The 22,743-nt window shown below is 45.3% G+C and overlaps 2 protein-coding genes across 2 annotated transcripts in view; both read left to right on the top strand.

The window, feature by feature from the left end:
• LOC121002652 (zinc finger protein 850-like) overlaps nucleotides 1–21,090 on the top strand; it is a 78,153-nt gene extending 57,063 nt beyond the window's left edge. Inside the window, exons 13-17 of the mRNA XM_040434086.1 lie at nucleotides 767–855; nucleotides 8,984–9,170; nucleotides 11,818–12,834; nucleotides 15,049–15,912; nucleotides 20,990–21,090. Coding sequence (XP_040290020.1) covers nucleotides 767–855; nucleotides 8,984–9,170; nucleotides 11,818–12,834; nucleotides 15,049–15,912; nucleotides 20,990–21,090 — 2,258 coding nt within the window. The remainder of the gene's footprint in view (nucleotides 1–766; nucleotides 856–8,983; nucleotides 9,171–11,817; nucleotides 12,835–15,048; nucleotides 15,913–20,989) is intronic.
• Nucleotides 732–8,964, top strand: LOC121000872 (gastrula zinc finger protein XlCGF66.1-like). Its single transcript, XM_040431620.1, has 5 exons — nucleotides 732–849; nucleotides 7,537–7,663; nucleotides 8,130–8,306; nucleotides 8,390–8,513; nucleotides 8,593–8,964. The coding sequence occupies exons 2-5, from the start codon at nucleotides 7,586–7,588 to the stop codon at nucleotides 8,847–8,849; spliced, it is 636 nt and encodes a 211-aa protein (XP_040287554.1). The 5' UTR covers nucleotides 732–849; nucleotides 7,537–7,585; the 3' UTR covers nucleotides 8,850–8,964.
• Nucleotides 21,091–22,743: the final 1,653 nt, after the last annotated feature.

Below are 22,743 nucleotides of genomic sequence, written 5' to 3'. Positions count from 1 at the left end.
GTGGCGGGGAGGCACTAAGGGGCATTAATACTGTGGTGGGAGGCACTAAGGGACATTCATACTGTGGGGGCAGCATTTAGGGGCATTAATACTGTGGGGGGAGACAAACAAAGCTGTAAAGTAGGCTCTTGACTCCTCCCGTCCAACGCTAGAAAGCATTTTATTTCCAGTTTTTTTACAGGACTGAGAGGGCGGCGGTTGTAGGGGGCGAGCGGGCGTCAGGACCAGACACAGAAGGGGGAATGTGACATGAGAGGGGATCAGAAATCTGCAATGGGGCCCAAACTTTTCTACTTACATCCCTGAAGGCAGCATCATGTAGGATTAGATACACAGCTCAGCAGACAGTATCACACAGGATAGGATTAGATACACAGCTCAGCAGACAGTATCACACAGGATAGGATTAGATACACAGCTCAGCAGACAGTATCACACAGGATAGGATTAGATACACAGCTCAGCAGACAGTATCACACAAGAGAAGCTGTGATCCAGGCTCAGCAGGCTGTATCTCACATGAGAGGCTTAGATACGGCTGTGCTGGCCGCTCCCAGTGTTTGGGGCTCTGGAGATGATGAGGGAAGCGCCTGTGGCCCTCAGTGATGTGAGGAGAGGAGCAGGAGCCATGTCTGGGTGTACTAACATGGCCGCCGGAGGTGTAGGGGGCGGGGCTAGTGCTGACTGACCAGTGTGCCGGGCGGGGCCAGCCCTTTGACGTCACACCGCAAAGCATGCTGGGAGAGGAAAACTCCAGGAACCTGAGGGAAAGAGGAAGTTCTGCTGGAAACGTCCTGTAAAGAGGCTCTGATGTCCGGACAGCGGGAGGGAGAGCCCCGGCATGAGGAGGAGCAGGTACCGGGGAGCCGGGGGCCGCAGTCAGTAGTGCAGTGTGTGATGTCTGTCACAGCTGGTGCTTCAGTAGTGCAGTGTAGAATACACTGCACTACTGAAGCATCAACCGCCTCAGACATCACACACTGCACTACTGAAGCACCAGCTGTGACAGACATCATACACTGCACTACTGAAGCACCAGCTGTGACAGACATCATACACTGCACTACTGAAGCATCAGCTGTGACAGACATCATACACTGCACTACTGAAGCACCAGCTGTGACAGACATCATACACTGCACTACTGAAGCACCAGCTGTGACAGACATCACACACTGCACTACTGAAGCACCAGCTGTGACAGACATCATACACTGCACTACTGAAGCACCAGCTGTGACAGACATCACACACTGCACTACTGAAGCACCAGCTGTGACAGACATCACACACTGCACTACTGAAGCATCGACTGCCACAGACATCATACACTGCACTACTGAAGCATCAGCTGTGACAGACATCACACACTGCACTACTGAAGCACCAGCTGTGACAGACATCACACACTGCACTACTGAAGCATCAGCTGTGACAGACATCACACACTGCACTACTGAAGCACCAGCTGTGACAGACATCATGTCAGTTGATGCTTCAGTAGTGCAGTCTGTTATGTCTGTCGCAGTGGATGCTTCAGTAGTGCAGTCTGTTATGTCTGCGGCAGTTGCTTCAGTAGTGCAGTCTGTCATGTCTGCGGCAGTTGATGCTTCAGTAGTGCAGTTTGTCATGTCTGCGGCAGTTGATGCTTCAGTAGTGCAGTCTGTCATGTCTGCGGCAGTTGATGCTTCAGTAGTGCAGTCTGTTATGTCTGTGGCAGTTGATGCTTCAGTAGTGCAGTGTGTCATGTCTGCGGCAGTTGATGCTTCAGTAGTGCAGTGTGTCATGTCTGCGGCAGTTGATGCTTCAGTAGTGCAGTGTGTCATGTCTGCGGCAGTTGATGCTTCAGTAGTGCAGCCTGTCATGTCTGTGGCAGTTGATGCTTCAGTAGTGCAGTGTGTGATGTCTGTCACAGCTGGTGCTTCAGTAGTGCAGCCTGTCATGTCTGTGGCAGTTGATGCTTCAGTAGTGCAGCCTGTCATGTCTGCGGCAGTTGATGCTTCAGTAGTGCAGTCCTCTGAGCGCTGTGGCCTTCTCTCTGCTGTTCCTAGACCAGTGATGTCACGTTCATCGGTCACTTGGCCGAGGAGCAGCTCTGCCCCATGGAAGTGACTGGAGCTGAGTGTGATACCAACCACGGCCACTGTGCAGTGTGCGGCGCTGTGCTTGGTGAGATGAGAAAAGGCTGCGGCATTCACAGGAGAATCCGTGACTTCTCAAATAGCTGATGGGCGGGGGTCCTGGATGTTAGACCCCCCCCCCACCGATCAGATACTGATGACCTACCCTGAGGACGGCTATCAGGAGAGGTGAGCGGACACCTGCATGTACGGGTTCGGCCGAACTTCTGAAAAAAGTTTGAGTTCGAGACCTGAACTTGACCCCGAACCCCATTGAAGTCAATGGGGACCCGAACTTTTGAGCACTAAACCGGCTGTAGAAATGTCCTGGAAATGGCCAGAGGGCTGCAAATGGCGTCAGCATGTGGTGAAGAGCGGCAAGTGACTTAACCCCTTCAGGACTCAGGGCGTACCGGTACGTCCTAAGTTTCAATTGCGGCGCGGCGTGGGTTAATCGCAACAGGATGTCCGCTGAAATCATTCAGTGGGCATCCTGTCACAACGCCGGAGGGGGTCCCGTGACCCCCCGTGTCAGCGATCGCCGCAGATCGCTGCAGCTTTTACCTATTGCGGTGGTGGCGTGTGGCGGCGCCATCGGGTCCCCATGGGGCTGTAGGGGGGACCCGATGGCATGGAAGGCATCACGCTGCCTTCCGGTGACGTGCTTGTGAGATCCAGCCCCCGGAAGCTGTATGAGTAATGCACACAGTATTAGGCTACATGCACTCAACCGTGCTGTATTTTGCGGTCTGCAAACCGCGGATCCGCAAAAAACGGAAGCCGCCCGTTTGCCTTCCGCAATTTGCGGAACCGAACGGGCGGCCATTGATATAACTGCCTATTCTTGTCCGTTTTGCGGACAAGAATAGGACATGTTATATTTTTTCACGGAGTGCTGTCCGCATCTTTTGCGGCCCCATCGAAGTGAATGGATCCGCGGCTCAGACGCGGACCAAAACAACAGCCGTGTGCATGAGGCCTTACTCATACAGCCAATGCATTCCAATACAGAAGTATTGGAATGCATTGTAAAAGGGATTAGACCCCCAAAAGTTGAAGTCCCAAAGTGGGACAAAAAATAACGTAAAAAAAAAGTTGAAAAAATAAAGTTTTCCCCCCCAAAAGTTTCAAGTAAATATAAACAAAAACGTAATTTTCCCCAAATAAAGTTAAAAAAAATAGGGGGGGGGAAATGTATTAGGTATCGCCGCGTCGGTATCAACCGGCTCTATGAACATATCACATGACCTAACCCCACAGATGAACACTGTAAAAAAAAACAAAAAAAAAAACTGTGCTAAATAAACCATTTTTTGTCACCTTACATCACAAAAAGTGTAATCGCAAGCGATCAAAAAGTCACACGCACCCCAAAATAGTGCCAATAAAACCGTCATTTCATCCCGCAAAAATCATACCCTACCCAAGGTAATCGCCCAAAAACTGAAACAACTATGGCTCTCAGATAATGGAAACACTGAAACATGATTTTTTTTTGTTTCAAAAAAGAAATCATTGTGTAAAACTTACATAAATAAAAAGCATACATTTAAGGTATCGCCGCATCCGTGACAACCTGGTCTATAAAAATACCACATGATCTAACCTGTCAGATGAATGTTGTAAATAACAAAGAATAAAACCGGTTGCCTCACAAAAAGTGTAATATAGAGCAACCAAAAATCATATGTACCCTAAACTAGTGCCAACAATACTGCCACCCTATCCCGTAGTTTCTAAAATGGGGTCACTTTTTTGGAGTTTCTACTCTAGGGGCGCATCGGGGGGGGGACATGGTGTCAAAAAAAAACAGTCCAGCAAAATCTGCCTTCCAAAAACCGTATGGCATTCCTTTCCTTCTGCGCCCTGCCGTGTGCACGTACAGCGGTTTACGAACACATATGGGGTGTTTCTGTAAACTACAGAATCAGGGCCATAAATATTGAGTTTGGTTTGGCTGTTAACCCTTGCTTTGTAACTGGAAAAAAATTATTAAAATGGAAAATCTGCCAAAAAAGTGAAATTTTGAAATTGTATCTCTATTTTCATTTTTGGGTGGTTTCTATTATTTAAGCCTCACAAAGTGACTTCAGACCTGAACTGGTCCCTAAAAATTGGGTTTTTGAAAATTTCTGAAAAAATTTCAAGATTTGCTTCTAAACTTCTAAGCCTTGTAACATCCCCAAAAAATAAAATATCATTCCCCAAATGATCCAAACATGAAGTAGACATATGGGGAATGTAAAGTAATAACTATTTTTGGAGGTATTACTACGTATTATAGAAGTAGAGAAATTGAAACTTGGAAATTTTTAATTTTTTTAATTTTTTTGGGTAAATTTGGTATTTTTTTATAAATAAAAATGAATTTTTTTTTACTTAATTTTACCAGTGTCATGAAGTACAATATGTGACGCAATAACAGTCTCAGAATGGCCTGGATAAGTCAAAGCGTTTTAAAGTTATCAGCACTTAAAATGACAGTCCTTAAGGGGTTAAATAACATAAAATACGTAAAAATTAAAAATAATAATCTTGATCTAGGAGGACAAGGTCCATATGGAGTAGGAGGTTGAGGAGGCGGTGGATGAGGAGGTAGCCTACACTGCTTTTTTGTTTTAAGTTTATTAAAAAAAAATTAAATTAGTGTACACCCCAAAACATTGGGAAATATAACCTGTGATAACCCTTCCCTGCCGTGCTAAACACATGTTCAGAGAGTACACTGGCTGCAGGGCAGGCCAGCACCTCCAAGGCATACAGGGCAAGCTCAGGCCATGTGCCCAATTTGGAGACCCAGAAGTTGAAGGGGGCAGACATTAGTAGGCATTGTTGTGATGGCTTCTAAGGGCACAGAGTTAAACGCTTGTTGATTGGCTGCTCTGCAGCCTTTCAAAAAGCGCCAAGAAATCGCCAAACACCGAACCCAAACTTTTACTGAAATGTTCGGGTCCAGAGTCCAAAAATCTTAAAGTTCGGTACAAACCCGAACTTTACAGTTCGGGTTCGCTCAACCCTACTCATCAGTATAAAAATTTAAGGCGACCCTTTTAATAGCTAAAGTTCTGACTCTGTCCTGGACAGGAGAGAAGACAGGAGAGGTGAGAACTGATTATCTATCATCACTAGAACACCCTGCTTATCACTGTATATAGTATAAGGACAGGAGAGGGGAGAACTGATTATCTAGCATCACTAGAACACCCTGCTTATCACTGTGTATAGTATAAGGACAGGAGAGGGGAGAACTGATTATCTATCATCACTAGAACACCCTGCTTATCACTGTATATAGTGTAAGGACAGGAGAGGGGAGAACTGATTATCTAGCATCACTAGAACACCCTGCTTATCACTGTGTATAGTATAAGGACAGGAGAGAACATAGGAGAGGTGAGAACTGATTATCTAGCATCACTAGAACACCCTGCTTATCACTGTGTGTAGTATAAGGAGAGGTGAGAACTGATTATCTATCATCACTAGAACACCCTGCTTATCACTGTTTGTGTGTCACAGTTGATACTTCCTTTCAAAGCGTAAGAACTGGAGAGGTCAGAGCTGATTATTTGGCCTTTATATACTGGTATTATTGGTAACGTTAGGCACATATTCTGTCCTCCAACGGACAGAGCAGCGCATGTGCAGTGACATGTCATAATGTGTGCACAGATGGCACTGACATACTGCGCATACGCTACTTACCTGATGGGAGTGTCACTTCTACAGGATATGACGTCAGGGGACACTGAAGCCATCACTGAAGAAGAAAGTCTCTGCTGGGGAGGGTTTCCCACCAGTATCTCCAGCAGTGATAGTCATCTCCAATAGGTGTTCATGTTATGAGAATGTATCCCAGCAGTGATACCAGTATAAGTGTCACATGACCACTGTGGCCATGAGGGTTTACATTACTGGTATCACCATTGCGGCCAGTGATTGAATGTAAGGGTCGTGTGAGGGTGCACCATACTGTAGACCAGTGGTTACCAACCTATTTTGCCCCAGGGACTGGTTTCATGCAAGAAAATTTTCCCATGGGCCAGGTAGGTGGGTTAATCACGCACATAACAAAACACAATAAGGCCTCATGCACACGACAGTTGTTTATATCGGTCCGCAAAATGGGGTTCCGTTGTTCCGTGATCCGTTTCAGTTTTTGTTTCCGCGTGTATTCCTTTATTTTTGGAGGACCACCAGACATACAGGAATGTAAAAAAAAGTCTAAGACAGGTTTGCCATGCAAATGATAGGAAAAAAACGGACGCGCGGACGCGGATCACAATCTTGTGTGCCTCTGCGTTTTTTAGCGGTCCTATTGACTTGAATGGGTCCGCGAACCGTTTTCCGCAAAAATAATAGGACAGGTTATATTTTTTTGACGGACTGGAACCGCGGATCACGGACGGCAAACGGTGCATTAGCCGAGTTTTCAACAGACCCATTGAAAATCAATGGGTCCGCAGAAAATCACAAAAAACGGCGCAACGGACACGGAATAAAACAACGGTCGTGTGCATGAGGCCTACAGTGCATATTACAGAATACATGCCTAACGTTAGCAATACTAACACTATATGAAGGCCAAATAATACTGCTCAACCATAATAACCATGTAGGTCCCAGTTATTACTAATCCCATGTAGGTCCCACTCAGTGGCTTCTGGTGATGTCTCCTCCGACTGGAGTCGATCTCTTTCCTTTTTTTCCTCAGTCCTACACAGATGACGTCTCCTGACCACAACTTGTTTCTGCATAATTGAACACCCCTATTTAGTGTTAATGCCTCCATTTATACCCCTACTTAGTAATCATCCACATTTAACCAGAGAAGATGTAATGCCCTCCCAGTGCCCTATGTACAGAAAATACCCCCTAGTAGTGGCCTCATTACATAAAGTACCCCCTCCCCCTTAAACATAGTGCCCTCAAGTAGTGGTCTCTTTAAATATAGCCCCCTCTTTACATATAGTACCCCCAATAAATAATGCACCAACCACTCCGTTATAGTCCCCCAGTAGTGTGCCCAGCACAGGAGGCAGCAATGATGTCATCATGAACATTCTGAATGTTAGCACTGTTTAGAGGCCTCAGCCCTAGCCGTCCTTAGCATGTGCGACTAAATGGCGGGGTATATGAGCCAATACTTCCCAACCCCGCCATTCAACACTGGTGCTCCCTTGGACTAGTACTAGATGATCCATGGCCCGGTGGTTGGGGACCTCTGCTTCACACTGCTGTGACCTCAAACGTTGAGGAACTGCTCTGACGAGACCTTCTATTCATTAAACCAGATAAAAGAGAGAAGACCTCATCTCCTCTGATATCTCCCTAAATGTTAATTGTCATCTCCGGTCATTATAAGCATTTCTATGGGATTTGATGCGGATTCTACATTGACTCCTCTTCTTCCATTCAGGTTCCTGTGATATAGGATTGTCCGATGACATCATAAATACCAGATAATGGATGGAGACAGGGACAAGATGGCGGAGAGGATATTAAATCTTACCCTAGAGATACTCTTCCTGCTTACTGGAGAGGTGAGAGGTTCTGATGATGTTACATTACATCATTATCTATGGTAATAACAGGGGATGTGACTGGAGAGGTGAGAGGTTCTGATGATGTCACATTACATCATTATCTATGGTAATAACAGGTGATGTGACTGGAGAGGTGAGAGGTTCTGATGATGTCACATTACACCATTATCTATGGTAATTACAGGGGATGTGACTGGAGAGGTGAGAGGTTCTGATGATGTCACATTACACCATTATCTATGGTAATTACAGGGGATGTGACTGGAGAGGTGAGAGGTTCTGATGATGTCGCATTACATCATTATCTATGGTAATTACAGGGAATGTGACTGGAGAGGTGAGAGGTTCTGATGATGTCACATTACACCATTATCTATGGTAATAACAGATGGACATGGCTGTAGAAGTGATGGACTTTGGAAATGAATGTGATGATTTTCATTGATATGTCTCCTATGACCAGGATTACACAGTAGTGAAGAAGAACTCTAGTGGGTGCTGTCAGGCCCCTGTGTCTGAATCTCCAGTAGGAACCCTGAGCCCAATCATGTGGCCTTCACTTCACCCCCTGATAATTGAGAAGAAGAATAAGAAGATCCTAGAAGTCGTCCACAAGATGATGGAGCTGCTGACTGGAGAGGTGACACCGCCGGGAATGCTGGGACATTATACAGTCACAGCACTGGAGGGGTCTGGGTGATGACGGTGTCATTGTGTTGTCAGGTTCCTATAAGGTGTCAAGATGTCGCTGTCTATTTCTCCATGGAGGAGTGGGAGTATTTAGAAGGACACAAGTGTCTGAACAAGGAGGTCAAGATCGAGGGGGACCAGCCCCTAACATCTCCAGGTAACGGACAGGACTAAATACAAATGTCCTGGAATTCTCTGTATGTAAAGTCTGAGTCCAGTCTCTGTGTCTCCTGCAGAGAGATCCAGTCAGAGAACAACACCAGAGAGATGTCCCCGTCCTCTTCTTCCACAGGATGGTCAGGTAACCGAGATTTTCCCTATCGCTGGTCACTGCTACGGCCATTGGTTAGCTGCAGTGGTCACATGCCCCCATCAATGGAATGTTGATTCCCAGAGTCCCGGTACCTGCGGAGGCGGTCATGGAGTGATGAAGCCAACAACCAGCGGTGGGGATCAGGTAAGTATGAACCCACCACAAGTCCGGTCACTCTGAAGGGATCTGTTAAAAAAGGTTAAAGTTGGATGATGACCCCTTTTAATGATCTTTTGTGGTCATGTAAAACATTTTTCGCAACTTGTCCGACTGTCCTGTAACTTACAATATTTGCATCACAGATTTTATGTCAGGATGAAGATCTGAGCAATATTAATGCTACAGAGACAGATGTGAGGTGCGATGAGGAATACAAGGAGGAGATTCCTACAGAGACAGATATGAGGGGTGATGAGGAATACAACGAGGAGGTTCCTACAGAGATGTATGAGAGGGGTGATAACCAGTGTAAGGAGGACATTCCTACAGATAAGAGTCCAGGTGAGTAGTGACCACTAAATGAAGCAGAGACGAGTCTGTAACCATAATGACCCTGAACTGGACTTCCCCCTATAGCAGGCGCCTACTTACAGTGTCCCCCATTACTCAGATACCCCCTGGACTTACAGTAGGGCCAAACTATGTAACAGCCGGACCGTCCCATGAAGAGTTCTACAAAGCGCATATCACAGCACTATCAGGTAAGAAGAAAGCCAGGAGATAGGAACTTATCAGTAGATGACTGGACAGACAATAAGTGACCCTGACTGGAGCTTTCCCTGAAACTTTCCCTAGATCTATCCTTAGATGCTGACCCAATGCCAGACATCACTAAGTCCTAACCCAAACTGAGCAGATCTGAACTAGAATCAAGGCAGAACAAATTGAAACATGGAAACCTTCCCCCCCATCTCCAACCACACACACAGACTACAAGAATCAGAGGTAAAGACTGGACTAACCATAAAAACAAAACTACACTGATATAGAAAACGAGGATTACTGGATTCAAAAGCACAGAGCTTACACTATAACCAGCAACCCCCTGCAGAAACTAGGAATATTTACAGTGAGACTAACCAGTCAGGAGCTCCTCTCCAAACAAGGTGAGCTACAGCAGAAAATCCTGTACTACCCCCAACATATATACCTCGAATAAAGTTTTCAGGGTTCTTCCCTCCACCTCTCAGTGCTCTGCTAGCATAGGCTATTACTTGCTCCCTGCCATCTTGAATTTAGGTCAGCATTGCCCCCAGCCCCTCCAAGCTTCCCTCAGTATACAGGGTAAAAGGCTTGGTGTAGTCAACATTGACCAGAACGCGGGAGAGACCAACAATCTCTTCATCGGTGGGAAGGCCTGATCTGCTTTAGTCCCGTGAAATGAACTCGGGTAACACTTCACATAACAAGGAGAGAAAGTGAGTTTTATAGACTGACTCCTGTGTCCACTAGAAAGACCAACTTTACTCCATTCCCCATGCCAACCACCACCAGACATTGGTCTAGCTCTTTCATCATCCCCACCAGAGAGATTATTCAGGGTTCCATTCTTTTGTCTGTTTTTTTGCGACTGGTTCTACTTGCTGGACCACCAGAACTGCCCCAAATTGTTAATACTTTTCTCAGGTTATTTCTTCTTTCAACAACTGGTGTACTGTCAGACCAGGTTCTCACTTGAGTTGATCAAAATGGATTGAACTTGATGGACCCGTGTCTTCTTTTAAGCCTTTGTAACTGAGTTTCTCCTACAGGTTTCGTTACTATGGTTGATTTCTGAGATATAATATTAACGGTTCCCACAACACAACATCCACTTGGTAAAGGACATGGCCCCTTGTCCTTCCTCGCTATGTAACATTGCCCTCCGTTATATGCTGTTCTTGGATGATGGGGATGTGGCTTGCCTGTGTTTTAAGATCCACATGGTGCCAGCTGCTCTGGTTTCTGGCTGCTTCTTAAACATTACTTCCAGTCCTTCCCTGGATTTCCTAACCCCGGATCTGGAGCCCCCTGCTGGAGTTACATGTTATAGCAGCATCTCCATATATGTTATATCTGGAAAGGGTTAAATCATGTAGCTGCTGCTATCTCCTGACTGTTAGCAGCTAGAAGCATTAGCCCAAGATAAACAGGAGATATCATTGTTAGCTTTTAGTGTCACTTTCAGCTGTATTCATTGCATCCTGATTTCCTCTATTTTCTGTCTCCTCAGGGAGCACATTAGCAGGGGCATAGTAAGGGTCTGACATGTAGCATATAGAATTCACCATATAGTGATCTACAGGGAAGCGGGGACAGTCACCCTTGGTGGAGGGCACTGGTGACAATTTGTTTTACAGATCTCCCAGTGCCTTCTTATTAGTGACGCTGCCACAATTATTTACTTATAATTTCTGATTCTCACCTGCAGTTACAGAACAGTTTTTAATGAACATCTGTCAGCAGGGTCAACCCTATTAAACCAGGCTTGCTGTTTGTTAGAGTTGATCATGCTGATTAAAACGACTCCTCTCTTGTTGAAATCCGTTGCTTGGTTTTTGAGATGATCAGTGAGTCCAGCCCTTCAGAGCAGCGCTTCACCACCGCCTTTCCTCCTCCCACTGAGTGACAGGACCGGGCATGCTCATTATCTTCCTGCCTGGCCCTGTAATCCCGCATATGCGCCGGTGAATGTTCAGTCTGCACTTGATCAGTAAAACCCAGTTGTTTTTTTCCAGTACCTAACTGTGCATGTGTGGGATTACAAGGCTAGGAATAGAGACAGTGAGGATGCCTGGCCCTATCAATCAAGTTGAGTGGTGGGGGGAGTCGTAGCTAAAGGGTAAAGCCGATGGTGAAACAGTGCTCAGAGGGGCTCAGTCCGCTCCCTCATATGAAATATAGAGCAGATTTCTCAATAAATGGGCAATGAATTTGAACACGAGAGCAGACGTTTCACTCAGTGTGATCAAATCTAACCAGCAGTGTTCCTGGTTTAATAGGGATGATACTGCTGACATGCTTTTTAATGCAGATTATTGTATCCAAAGGCAAGACTAGATTCTAATAGAGAATGGTAATCCATCCTTACACTGGCTCCATAGCCATGGCTTCCTCTTACATCACTTATTATTTACAAATAATTTAAACAAAGTTTTGTTCTTGGCAGGTGATGGGATCGTGAGCTTGGAGGGACATCTTATATCTTCAGATTATAATGCAGATGATCCGGGTGTCACATCAGATACATATGAAGAATGTGCCATTATCGCAGATGTACCCTCAGACCTTCACAGCAAAAATATGTCAACTGATCTTTTAAAAGTCCAATCTTCTGATTCACAGACTGTTACACAGAGTGAAGGACACAGAAGTGGTGCTGGAGCCCAAAGAGCTCAGAAAGAGAGGAAGTCGCATTCATGTTCAGAATGTGGCAAATGTTTTGCTAAGAAATCACATCTTGAGAGCCATCAGAGAATTCACACAGGGGAGAAGCCATTTTCATGTTCAGAATGTGGGAAATGTTTTACTGAAAAATCAAGTCTTGAGAGACATCAGAAAATTCACACAGGGGAGAAACCATTTTCATGTTCAGAATGCGGGAAATGTTTTACTCAAAAATCAGTTCTTCTTCGACATCAAAGCAGTCACACAGGGGAGAAGCTGTATTCATGTTCTGAATGTTGGAAATGTTTTACTCAGAAATCAAGTCTTGAGAGACACCAGAGAATTCACACAGGGGAGAAGCCTTACTCATGTTCAGAATGTGGGAAATATTTTACTCACAAATCAAATCTTGAGAGACATACGAGAATTCACACAGGGGAGAAGTCTTATTCATGTTCCGAATGTGGGAAATATTTTTGCCTGAAATCAGAACTACTTGTGCATAGGAGGTTTCACACTGGAGAGAAGCCATTTTTGTGTACAGAATGTGGGAAATGTTTTACTCAGAAATCATCTCTTGAGAGCCATCAGAGAAGACACACAGGGGAGAACCCATATTCATGTTTAGAATGTGGCAAAGATTTTAATCACAAATTATTTCTTGAGGACCATCAGAGAAGTCACACAGGGGAGCAGCTGTACATATGTTCAGAATGTGGCAAATGTTTTTCTCAGCAATCATCTCTGGAGAACCATCAGAGAAAACACACAGGGGAGAAGCCATATTCATGTTTAGAATGTGGGTAACATTTTACTCAGAAATCAATTCTTGAGAGCCATCATAGAATTCACACAGGGAGAAGCTATTTGGGTGTACAGAATGTGGTATATGTTTTACTGTATAATGAGCTGTTATGCAAATGAGCTCTTAACAAGCTCTGCCTCTAATGCCAACAGATGTAAGGCAGCTATCCTATAAGTCAATGTTTGACCCTTTAAACAGGCCTTGAGACATGACTCGGATAATAAGTTAGGCAGCACCTCATCTGCAGACAGCTGATTCAGGGTGATTGCCCCTCATCAGTGCAGAGCATAGTGTACTGGCTTAACTGGGATATTGGTCAAGTTAGGATTTAGGGACTACTATCTCTCCTTGGGGAGAGAGCGTTCTTAATCGCATGAGGAGACTTATAGGCCATACATGCTCCTCTGGAAGTCTAGGAAGAACGATACAAATGAGCTCTTAAAGAGAACTGCCTCTAATGCCACTAGATGTAAGGCAGCTATGGCCTATAAATCTCCTCACGCCGATTAAGAAACATAGAATGTGTCGGCAGATAAGAACCATTTGGCCCATCTAGTCTGCCCAAGGCGCTCTCTCTCCAAGAAGAGCTAGCACCCCCCCAAATCAGCTGTTATTCAACATCAGAGAATTCACACAGGGGAGAAGCATTTCTGACTCCTTCCTGTGAAATACTGTGAATTTCAGTAATTTTTCAGTTATAGCAGGAGGACTTGGCTTTCTCATAAAATACTGCATATTTATTGAGAAAGATTCATCTTATTGACATTTGTAGCAGAAATTACAGGAAAATATCACTAAATTCAGAACTGTACTTATAGCTGCCAAAAGTTTACGTTTTAATGTCTTGTTGTCCCATCTTAGAACCCACAATGCCCCAGGCTGCCTCTCCACTTCCCCCGTAACGCATTATGTGCAGGAAATTGTATGGAGGGGGCTACTGCACTGAGCCTGCTCCACACATGGCAGGGGCCAGCTGTATATTACAGCAGACACCTGGCCTCAATAACTGGGATCTGCAATGACGCCGAAACCAGTCATTTAACCTCTCTGATGCTGCGTTCAACAGCAGTCACTGCACCTGAAGAGGTTAGGCAGAGGGATGCCGCTCCCTCTGCCTTTCAGTCGGAGCCCCCACAGTGAAATTGAGAGGCTCTGATCGGCTACCATGACAGTCTGGGACCTGCTGAAGGTTCCCAGGTCTATCATGGTAATCTGCCTGCTGAACTGTGCATTAGGCATGGCTCAGCAGGCAGCTTGTCAGAGTAGCATTCACCATAATAGTTATGGTGAATGGCAAAAGGGATCAAAAGATCTCCAGTTCTAGCCCCCTAGGGGTGCCTAAAGTTAAGTAAAAAACATATATATATATTAAAAGTTAAAATTATTCCCCCCCTCAATTTTACATATACAAATATATAAACAACAAAACATATCAGGTATTGCCGCGTCTAAAAATGACTGAACTATTAAAATATTGAAATAATTTTCCTGCGCGGTGAACGCCGTAACGGTAAAAACAATAAAGACATGCGATTCGCTATTTTTTAGCCACCTTGTCTCCACAAAAAAGCTGAATAACCGTTATCAAGAAGTTGTACGTACTCCAAAAATGGTACCAGCTCTGTAGAAATCAAAAAAAAAAAGTCATGGCTATCATAAAATAGCAATGCAAAGGAAGTTTTTTTAAGTAATAAAACAAGAAATCTAAACATTTGCTATCCCCGTAATCGAGAGGAAAAATAAAAAATTAAAATAGGCTTAAACGGGTTGTCTCATTATAGGCAATCGGGGCATATTGCTACGATATGCCCCCATTGTCTTATAGGTGCGTGTCCCATCGCTGGTACCCGCACCTATATCGAGAACAGACCCCCAAAAATGGTGGAGGGCGCATGCGCTGCCACCCTCTATTTATTTATTTTCTATGGGGCCACCGAAAATAGGCGAGCACTGGTTCGGCTATTTCCGTCGAGCCCATAGAAGTGAATGGGAGCGGTGGCCGGCCATGGTCTCATCTTCCGGTCGTCCTGTCAGTACTGTGTGAATATACGATCACTGTGCTGAGATGGTGGAGGGTAGAAGCGGGGGTCAGTTCTGAGGCGCACAGCCTGGCTTCAGCACGATAAGTACCAGCCCCTTAGACTTTTCCGTTTGCAAATTTGTAAAAAATATTTTAAAATAATCGAAAAAATGTTTTGTTCTTGGCAGATGACTGTACCAGGAGCTTGGAGGAACATCTGATATCTACATATTATAATGCAGATGATCCAGGTGTCGTATCAGATACACATGAAGCGTGTGTCATTATCCCAGATGTACCCTCAGACTTTCACAGCAAAAATATATCATCTCATCCTTTAAAACGAATCCAATCTTCTGATTCATCGCAGACTGTTACAGAGAATCAAAATTACCGAATGGGTGCTGAAGTCCAAAGAACTGAGGAAGCAAAGAAGTTGTATTCATGTTCAGAAGGTGGCAAATGTTTTAGTCAGCAATCAAATCTTAACAGCCATGAGAGAACTCACACAGGGGAGAAGCCACATTCATGTCCAGATTGTGGAAAATGTTTTAGTAAGAAATCATATCTAAAAAACCATCTAAGAATTCACACAGGGGAGAAGCCATTTTCATGTTCAGAATGTGGGAGATGTTTTACTCGAAAATCAATTCTTCTTCGACACCAAAGCAGTCATACAGGGGAGAAGCTGTATTCTTGTTCTGAATGTTGGAAATGTTTTACTCAGAAATCAAGTCTTGAGAGACATCAGAGAATTCACACAGGGGAGAAGCAATATTCATGTTCAGAATGCGGGAAATATTTTACTCACAAATCAAATCTTGAGAGACATAAGAGAATTCACACAGGGGAGAAGCCGCATTTATGTTCTGAATGTGGGAAATGTTTTTGCCTGAAATCAGAACTTCTTGTGCATCAGAGATTTCACACTGGAGAGAAGCCATTTTCGTGTACAGTGTGTGGTAAATGTTTTACTCAGCAATCAGCTGTTGTTAAACATCAGAGAAGTCACACAGGAGAGAAGCCATATTCATGTTCAGAATGTGGGAAATGTTTTACTCAGAAATCATCTCTTGAGAGCCATCAGAGAATTCACACAGGGGAGAAGCTGTATTCATGTTCAGAATGTGGAAAATGTTTTACAGTGAAATCAAATCTTGTTAAACATCAGAGAATTCACACAAGGGACAAGTAGTTCTAACTCTTTCCCAATATCTGCCATATTTGGATAGTTTATATAAAAAAAAGGTCTCGTCTGCACTGGATACGTGCGGCGAGCCAATGGACTTAAGGCGCAAATCACAACCCGAGCTTGGATACGAGATTTTTTATTTTGAAAAGACGACGCGTTTTGGGGTACTCAGGACCCCTTTATCAAGTCTGTATCCTTGGCACCGTGAGCCCGCTGGCGCACTCTCCTGGAGGTCCTTTTCAGAAGGAATGCTGATGATTAATGCTGGAGAGTGCAAGCACAGCAGCGCCGCAACAGCAGGACACTCTCCAGCATTAATCATCAGCATTCCTTCTGAAAAGGACCTCCAGGAGAGTGCACCAGCGGGCTCACGGTGCCAAGGATACAGACTTGATAAAGGGGTCCTGAGTACCCCGAAACGCGTCGTCTTTTCAAAATAAAAAATCTCGTATCCAAGCTCAGGTTGTGATTTTCGCCTTAAGTCCATTGGCTCGCCGCACGTATCCAGTGCAGACAAGACCTTTTTTTATATATTCCAATACCCACCCAAGTGGCGGTTTGGCCCCCGCCCAGGGTTATTTCGGACACCATCCGGCAGCACTAACCCAGACAACCTCAACTCTTCGAACCTCCCTCCACCAAGGTTGCACCACAATCAGTGCAAACCAAACCAGGTGAGTAATTTCACTCATCTTGGTTAGGGGGAAGGGACATCTATCTGTTTACCCTCACCTATGAGCGCCTTCTCTCCTCTCTTGGCCATCTGATCACTATATTTGGATGGTTGTCTGGTATTTAAAGGCTATGGGCACCTTTTAAGGCATTTTTTATTATTGCATTGTACTGATTCTGAGCTACAAATAATTTTTTTCAATTGGTCTTGATCAAAAAATGTTAGCTTCTTTCACTGTACAGCGTTGGGATTCTCTAGTAACTGTGTGTCATATGAAGCCTTATCTCTGATCTCCTGATGGTTCATAAACACTCATTATACCTCAATTCAAATGTATGAGCTGTTAGGGAATCTGAGGTAAGGAGTTTACAAAGCCATCAGATGAGCTCAGTGAAAGTAAGATGTTCACAGCTAGGCTAAAACTTAACCCTTTGTAACAAAAACTGATGAATATTTCTAATATAATTCTAAAAAATATTTTAACCCAAAATAAGTAAAATGCTATCATAAAAACAAAATTGCCCCCAAAGGTCTTCATACCCTTTAAAGGGTGTCTGTCAGCAGTTTTGTACCTATGACACTGGCAGGCCTGTTTGCTCGGCAGCTGAAGGCATCTGTGTTGTTCCTATGTTCATATGTGCCCACATTGCTGAGTAAAATGAGGTTTTAATATATGCAAGTGACCCTCTAGAAGCAACAGGGGCGTTACCATTACTCCTAGAGGCTCTTCTATCTCTGCAACTGCTGTGTGCTCTGCAGTTTTATTGACAGGACCAGGCAGTGAAATCATTATCACAGCTGGTCCGGTCAGTCAAAGTGCAGAGGGTGCAGTAGTTGCAGAGAGAGCTGAGCCTCTATGTGTAACACCAACGCCCCCGTTTCTCCTAGAGGCTCATTTGCATATATCAATCATTTTTTGGGGGGCACATATGAACATGGCACCAACACAGATGCCTTCAGCTGTCGAGAGCACATGTAACAGGTCAGCCAGTGTCATAGGTACAAATCTAACAGATGCCCCCTTTAAAGATGATGCCTGTGAAAGAGATAAACGAGTGTGTGAACAATTCTTGTCATTTACATTTAATCCCTCTGATGCAGTGATCAGTTGTAACCATGGCATCTGAGCCGTCAAGACTCCTAGGTTTGTCATAGTAAAGTTCCTATTGAGCCCTTCCTGTGGCAGGCCTTAATAGCAAACCGTAAACCATTGCAGTCTATGGTATAATTGACCTGATCATTGAATGTTCAAGTCTCCTAGTGGAACTAAAAAATAAAGCTACAAAAGGTAAAAAAATTAATAATAATTTAGAAAAATAGAACCAAAAATAATGAAAAAGTCAAAATCCTCCCCCTTCCCCATGTTATATGTAAAAATAAACAATCAAAATGTTACAATGACAGTTCTCTGTTCTCCATTGTTTCCGGGTGGTGGCTGGATACTTATGGGTGTGTATCTAGAGCCATTCCTCAGTATAGCAGTGCACGTTTGCTACTGTTCCATGTGTAGCATCGGCTGCTTGTGGGTGTGAATTGCACCACTCTCACTTGTATCACTCCTCACTCAGTCTGGTCCTTGTGGGGTTAATCTCTTATTTAATCTGCACCTATTTGTCTAATGAGTTTGTTAAAGGGGTATTCCCATCTTGGTCATCATGTTGTGTTTGATTCCCCCCCCCCCACCCCCCGAGCCTTTTCCTAAATATAATGCATTTAAAAAATCCTCAAGTTTTCAAATAAAATTTAAAAATCTGAATACATTGTTTAGATGATCGCTTGCCGCATCCATGGGCCCCGCCTGCGCACTGCAGCGTTTGCGATCCTGTGGCCGGTATGGGAAAGAAATCGTGAACACGCACGTCGGCTCTTTCGGAAGTCCGCGCATGCGCAGAATCTTCCGCGTCTGAGATAGAGCCGCACATGCGCGGCCGCCCGAACAGTTCGTGGGAGGAAGAGAAGATTCCAGGCATCGTTGGAGAGCCAGCGGAGGACCGGGACTTCAGCAGAGGTGAGTATTTTTTTTACATGCACCACCAATTCCACCAACGATTGGGGGCTGATGGAGGCACTTGGGGGGGGGCTGATGGAGGCACTTGGGGGCTATTTGAGGCAGATGGGGCTGATTGAGGCATATGGTCGGCTATTTGAGGCATATGGGAGCTAATTGAGGCTGATGGGGGCTGATTGAGGCATATGGGGGGCTATTTGAGGCATATGGAGACTGATGGGGGCATATTTGAGGCATATGGAGGCTGATGGGGGTTAATTGAGGCATATGGGGGGCTGTTTGAGGCATATGGGGGGCTATTTGAGGCATATGGAGACTGATGGGGGGCTGTTTGAGGCATATAGGGGGGCTATTTGAGGCATGCAGGCTGAGGGAGGGCTGTTTGAGGCATATGGTGTCTGATGTTGGCATATTTGAGGCTGATGGGGGGTTAATTGAGGCATATGGGGCTATTTGAGGCACTGGGGGGCTGTTTGATGCATATGGGGTTGATTGAGGCATATGGGGGCTATTTGAGGCTGATGGGGGCTGTTTGAGGCACTTGGGGGGCTGTAGCAGAGCTGAATATGCTTCTGTTCAGCCATAGTTCTAGTGGGGAAGGGAATAGATAGATGTAGCAGAGCTGCATATGTGTCGGGTCAGCATCAATGCTGGTGGAAGAGAGAAACTGATGTAGCAGAGCTGTATATGTGGCGGGTCAGCATCAATGCTAGGGGAAGAGAGAAACTGATGTAGCAGAGCTGTATATGTTGCGGGTCAGCATGCTGGTGGAAGAGAGAAACTGATGTAGCAGAGCTGAATATGCAGCTGTTCTGACACAGTGCTGGTTGAAGAGATAAACAGACAGATGTAGCAGAGCTGTATATGTAACTTTTCAGACCCAGTGCTAGCGGGGGAGTAGAATAAAGATGTAGCTGGGCTGTATAGGAAGCCATTCAGCAAAAGTGGTGATAGGGGACTGGAGAAGACACATGTAGCTGAGCTGTATATGCATCTATAAAGATACATAGTGTAAGGTTTATACACAACTGGAGTACAGCTATAATGGAAACAAATCTGCATCAGTGCTGGTGGGTGGGGGTTGGTCAAGCTTTTGAGCTAATGTATAATCTGGAATTATAGTTTTTGATGCACAGAATGGGTTTGTAAAAGATCAGAGATTTTGTGTGTAAAACTGCATGACAGCCACGTGTTACTGTACACTGAGCTCACTTCACATGGCTCTCTGATGATTCCCCAGCAGGGGGAGGGGCTTCACAGACACTGCAGGCTGCCAGACTGATGAGTCATACTCTTCACATGAACTAGCACGCAAGGACTGAGTTCTCAGTGTGATGTCATAAGGAGGTGTGGCCGGCCTTCACTCTAGCTGCCTAAGCCCGCCCAGTCTTAGCAGCAGAAAACCAGGAAGTGAACAGTGAGCTGGCAGCAATTGAGGATGAAGTAGCAAGATGAGAATACCCCTTTAAGTCTATGATATACGTTCCAGTGTTCTGTGTCAGTGTTTTAGTCTCTGTTCTTCGTCTGTGTTTGGTTCCAGCATTCTCCGTCTGTGTTTGGTTCCATCGCCCTGGGTCTGTGTCTCGTTCCATCTCCCTGGGTCGGTGTCTCGCTCCAGCGCCCTGGGTCGGTGTCTCGCTCCAGCGCCCTGGGTCGGTGTCTCACTCCAGCGCCCTGGGTCGGACCGTTGCATGTTGCTAAGCTCTGTGTCTGTTTGCTGTGGATGTCTTGAGTTCTATAACCCGCCCGGGTTGTACAATCTTTGGTCATGTACTTGCCTGTAGTTTGAGTCTGAATTGCGTTTTATATGTCTGTGTGCTGGTTTTTGTCCGTTTTATTGTACCCATTGCACTGTAACCAGTAATGTCGGTGTGAGCGTCTTGTGCATGCTTCTGCCTAGTCTTCTTGACCACTGCCTTCCAGTAATCCACCAAGTGTGAATGGGTTACCGCAGCTGGGTGGAACCTTCTTTTCCTGCTCTGTTGGCAGTTTGGCGGCATTAAAGACACACGACCGAGATGGCCAATTAACCCCTATTATGCTGGAGCGCAACTTGTGGCGCAGTTCTCCAAGTTTCAGTAGCAATAAAGTAATTTCCAGGAATTTCACACATCAATTTAGGCCAATAGTAGTAAGGCACGGAGGCCCAATCCTGTTCATGGTGCCAAATTATGCAGCGAGACCCCCGTGGGAGCCTTTGTAGAGGGTAGTAGTGGTTCTGATATAGTATAGTTGTGTCACATTGTCCTTCCCCAGGCCGTCGCTCCGTGGGGTCCGTTGCAGTGAAAGTTTTAGCACTAAAGAATGAGGCCAGAGCGGAACGTAACAAAGTCCTTGTAAAGCAACACAGAACTTGAAAATATATACAGTAGCGGGCTTTAGTGCAATTTTCTTCAGGCACGAGGAAGGACATTGTGGCAGGTTGGTTGGTGGTGATTCAGCACTTAGGTAATACTGGCTTAGTGGTTGGTGGTGATGATGATGACCCATTTTCCATCACTTCACAGCAGTGTCTGCAGAAGCTGAATGTTGCAGGTCACTCTGCTGTCTATTATCCTCTCAAGGCTTGATTAGAGGCGATTTGATAATGGTTCTCTCCAGAGTAATTTAGAACAGGAGCTGGAGCACTGCAGACTGAGTCCTCCTGACAGAAAGCAGGACCAGCCCACCCCTACCAAGAGGGGAGGAACAGGGTAGTTAGCCCATTCCTACCAACCTTTGCCAAACTTCCTTGCTGGCAGTGATAGTGTCACAGGTAGTGGGAAAGGGGAAAACACCAGATACACACAAAAGAAATAGACAACAGTCTAGGTCTCAAAAGCTAAGGAAGAGGGATGGTGACCTCTTAGTAATCCCTAGGCCTTTCCCTAACTCCTGCCAGTATGAGCAGATCCTGGTGGTGGAAATGCTCATACGCCGTATACCTAGGCCCTGCTTATACTGACGATGCCTAGGATAGATAGCAGGAGACGAGACAGCTGGTTCCTCCCCAGATGAAGGAACCTGCGTCTCCCTGCGACCTAGAAACAAAACACACCAGAGAACAAAGAACAGAAAAGGGAAAAGGCAACTAGTACTTCGCTTTGGGATGTATGAAGAAGCAGGAGAGCAGAAGAAGCTCTAGCAACTCCAACAGGAAATACCAACCGCATGGTCAGCAGTGTGAGGTGGACCTAAATAGAGCCTCATCACTGATAATGAGCAGAACCCGAGGAGAGGTGAGATCCTACCAAACAACAACATACTAAGAGGAAAACAGAGAGACCTGTCAGCCTCACGTGCAGCAAGTCTATCCGATCTTCTCACCTCTGTCCCGGGCGGGACTGTGACAGTACCCCCCTTCTAGGGGTGACCTCTGGACACCCAGGACCGACCTTATCAGGATGCGCCCTGTGAAAGGTCTTCACAAGGCGACTGGCATTCACGTCTGTTGCAGGAACCCACATTCTTTCCTCTGGACCGTAACCCTTCCAGTGCACGAGATACTGAAGAGATCCACGAAGAATACGTGAGTTCACTATCCTGGCAATCTGAAACTCAAGATTACCATCCACCATGACAAGAGGGGGTGGCAGGGAGGACGGTTCGGCAGGTTTGACATATCTTTTCAGCAATGACTTGTGAAACACATTATGAATTTTCAAAGCCTGCGGAAGTTCAAGACGAAAAGCAACCGGATTAATCATGGCAGAGATCTTGTATGGCCCAATAAACCTTGGCCCTAACTTCCAAGAGAGTACCTTCAACTTAATGTTTCTTGTGGACAGCCACACAGAATCACCCACTCTCAGGTCTGGACCACTCATATGTCTCTTTTCATATGTATGTCATAGCCATACGTTTATACTTGTCCATTTTTGTTTTTGTTTTGAATCTTCCGCCAAATAGATGACAACGAAGAGGAGAATCTTTCCTCTTCAGGTATACCAGAAGTCTCAGTACCAGAAAATGTGCCAAACTGCGGATGGAACTCATATGCCCTAAAAAACAGTGACTTATCAGTGGACTAA

This window comes from Bufo bufo, chromosome 5 (genome assembly GCF_905171765.1).
Source record: "Bufo bufo chromosome 5, aBufBuf1.1, whole genome shotgun sequence".
NCBI lineage: Eukaryota > Metazoa > Chordata > Amphibia > Anura > Bufonidae > Bufo > Bufo bufo.
This window is presented reverse-complemented; position numbering and strand designations above follow the sequence as displayed.